The 2,027-nt window shown below is 38.6% G+C and overlaps 1 protein-coding gene across 1 annotated transcript in view; it reads left to right on the top strand.

The window, feature by feature from the left end:
- Positions 1 to 854, top strand: part of syne1a (spectrin repeat containing, nuclear envelope 1a) — a 225,183-nt gene extending 224,329 nt beyond the window's left edge. Inside the window, exon 122 of the mRNA XM_079571922.1 lies at positions 839 to 854. Coding sequence (XP_079428048.1) covers positions 839 to 848 — 10 coding nt within the window. The 3' untranslated portion in view covers positions 849 to 854. The remainder of the gene's footprint in view (positions 1 to 838) is intronic.
- Positions 855 to 2,027: the final 1,173 nt, after the last annotated feature.

Below are 2,027 nucleotides of genomic sequence, written 5' to 3'. Positions count from 1 at the left end.
ACGTCAAGACGGAGCCTCTACTTTACATTGGTTCATATTGTACATATTGAAGTTACTTCACATGTATCGAACATTGTGGAAATCTCTAATAATGCCGTTTGAATGTGGTTATATTGCAACTGCATAAATGTATTGTAAGTTAAACTTTTAAACACAACTATGTATGGTATTTAATGTAAAAATAAATTGTATTTTAAAAAAGATCATACAATTATATAAAAATGGCTCTGTTTGTCGTAGAAATTATTACAGGGTGTTGAGTTAATTACTAGTTACCACATTTTGGTAGTCAAAGTAGGCCTATAGCTTTAATTTTCAATGAATAGCTACTTAAGCACACGATTTTCGAAAGAAGGCCAAATAGACCTATAGACCTATAGTACCACATGTTTGTCTTTGTGAGGGACATTATTATTCAGTATGGAACCATGTTTTTTAATCTCTAGATCCATGGTTGTATTTCATTCATAGATATTTCATTCCTGTATGTCGTATCTCCTATGATGGACCGCTAGGTGGGAGCATAATCCCATAAACCGGCGACCCTCGCGCGCTCATCTTGACGCGCACATTAACCACAGACGTACCGAGGAGGAGGCGCCGCTGCTCTAAAGTTTCAGCTGACTTTATTTGGAAACTTTTCTCTACTTGCTACCGTTATATATCTAATCTAATCGTAAATCTAATCTAATCTAAATCTAATCGTAATTTATATTTCGTGTGGTTTCTGCGAGGCTGTGTTTATGTGGAGCAGTTTAGCATACCGTGCATGTGCCCACGCTAATGCTTTATGTTCACATTGCGTGCAGTTTTATTTTGGCATTCGCTGCTTCTTGAGCTCATGCTAACATGACAGCTAGCACAATCTAGCATTGAAAGCTAATGATAAGAATGAATATGATCTTTATCGGACAATTTGGTGTATGGCTACTGTTCATATGAAGAGCCTGTCTTTGTTTGTGGGTTAATGCTGAGAATGAAGTAGAAATGACACATTTTTTTCCAAAGCGCAGCAGCGAGCATGGCGTTAGCAAGATCGTGTCTTGTTGCATGTACCGATCCGTGCTCGAGTAGCGACACGATAGACGTGTTCGAGTTCAACATTGGTGTTGATTTGTGACCTAAATGCTATTTTCTTCTTCGTTCACCTTTAATAAATGGATTTAACAGGTAAATACTGAGTCAACATCGACTGTTTTTGTAGATAGAATGTGACATAGACTGCACATATACCAGGATGGCCGAGTGGTTAAGGCGTTGGACTTAAGATCCAATGGACATATGTCCGCGTGGGTTCGAACCCCACTCCTGGTAAAAGCTTTTGACACATGAAGACTCTTCGTCAATGTAGCGCTTGCAGAAAGATAGCGCTCAAAATTCCAACCAAACGAACCCGAATTCTGACTATGATAATTCTAGATCATAATGAACGTTCCATTGACGATGTAACTGCGCAGTCATGCCAGAAGAGGGCAGTATACTCATACTCTGGTGTGGACCGCATGCTCTGCACCTCATGTACTGTTTACATTGAGTAGTTGTATATGTTTTTTATGCCTGAACTCCTGAAAACTGACAAAATATATGTGCGTGTTCTCATTCGATAATATTACACCTCACAAATCTATACTTAATAGAATAATGTCATGGTAATGTTTTGTACACCTAACACTTTGTTAACGTTACTTGATAGGCTTATGTTTGTAATTTGTGAAACTGAGCTGCCTTTATGAGCTGTGCTTTCACAAAAGAGTCCTGACAACTGAGAACAGGGTGAGGTGATGAGGCCATGGGAGAGATTCTTATGTGTACTACAGTCTCATACTTTCCTCAGATTCTCACAAACAGTAAATAATAAAGGGATACATACTTTAATACTTACTTATTTTGTAATCTGTGACCCTTCTCTTGTCCGTGGATGTGCCATTCAGATGATGTGGCACAGGCACAATATTATGGCCGACTATTAAATTAATCAGCAAATCTGCTCAAATCCTGTGAGGGTTCACTCCTAGATCACGTGACAT

The sequence above is a fragment of the Gobius niger genome, assembly GCF_951799975.1.
Source record: "Gobius niger genome assembly, chromosome: 15".
NCBI classification, from domain to species: domain Eukaryota; kingdom Metazoa; phylum Chordata; class Actinopteri; order Gobiiformes; family Gobiidae; genus Gobius; species Gobius niger.
Note: the sequence above shows the minus strand (reverse complement) of the source record. Positions and strands in the feature narration are given on the sequence as shown.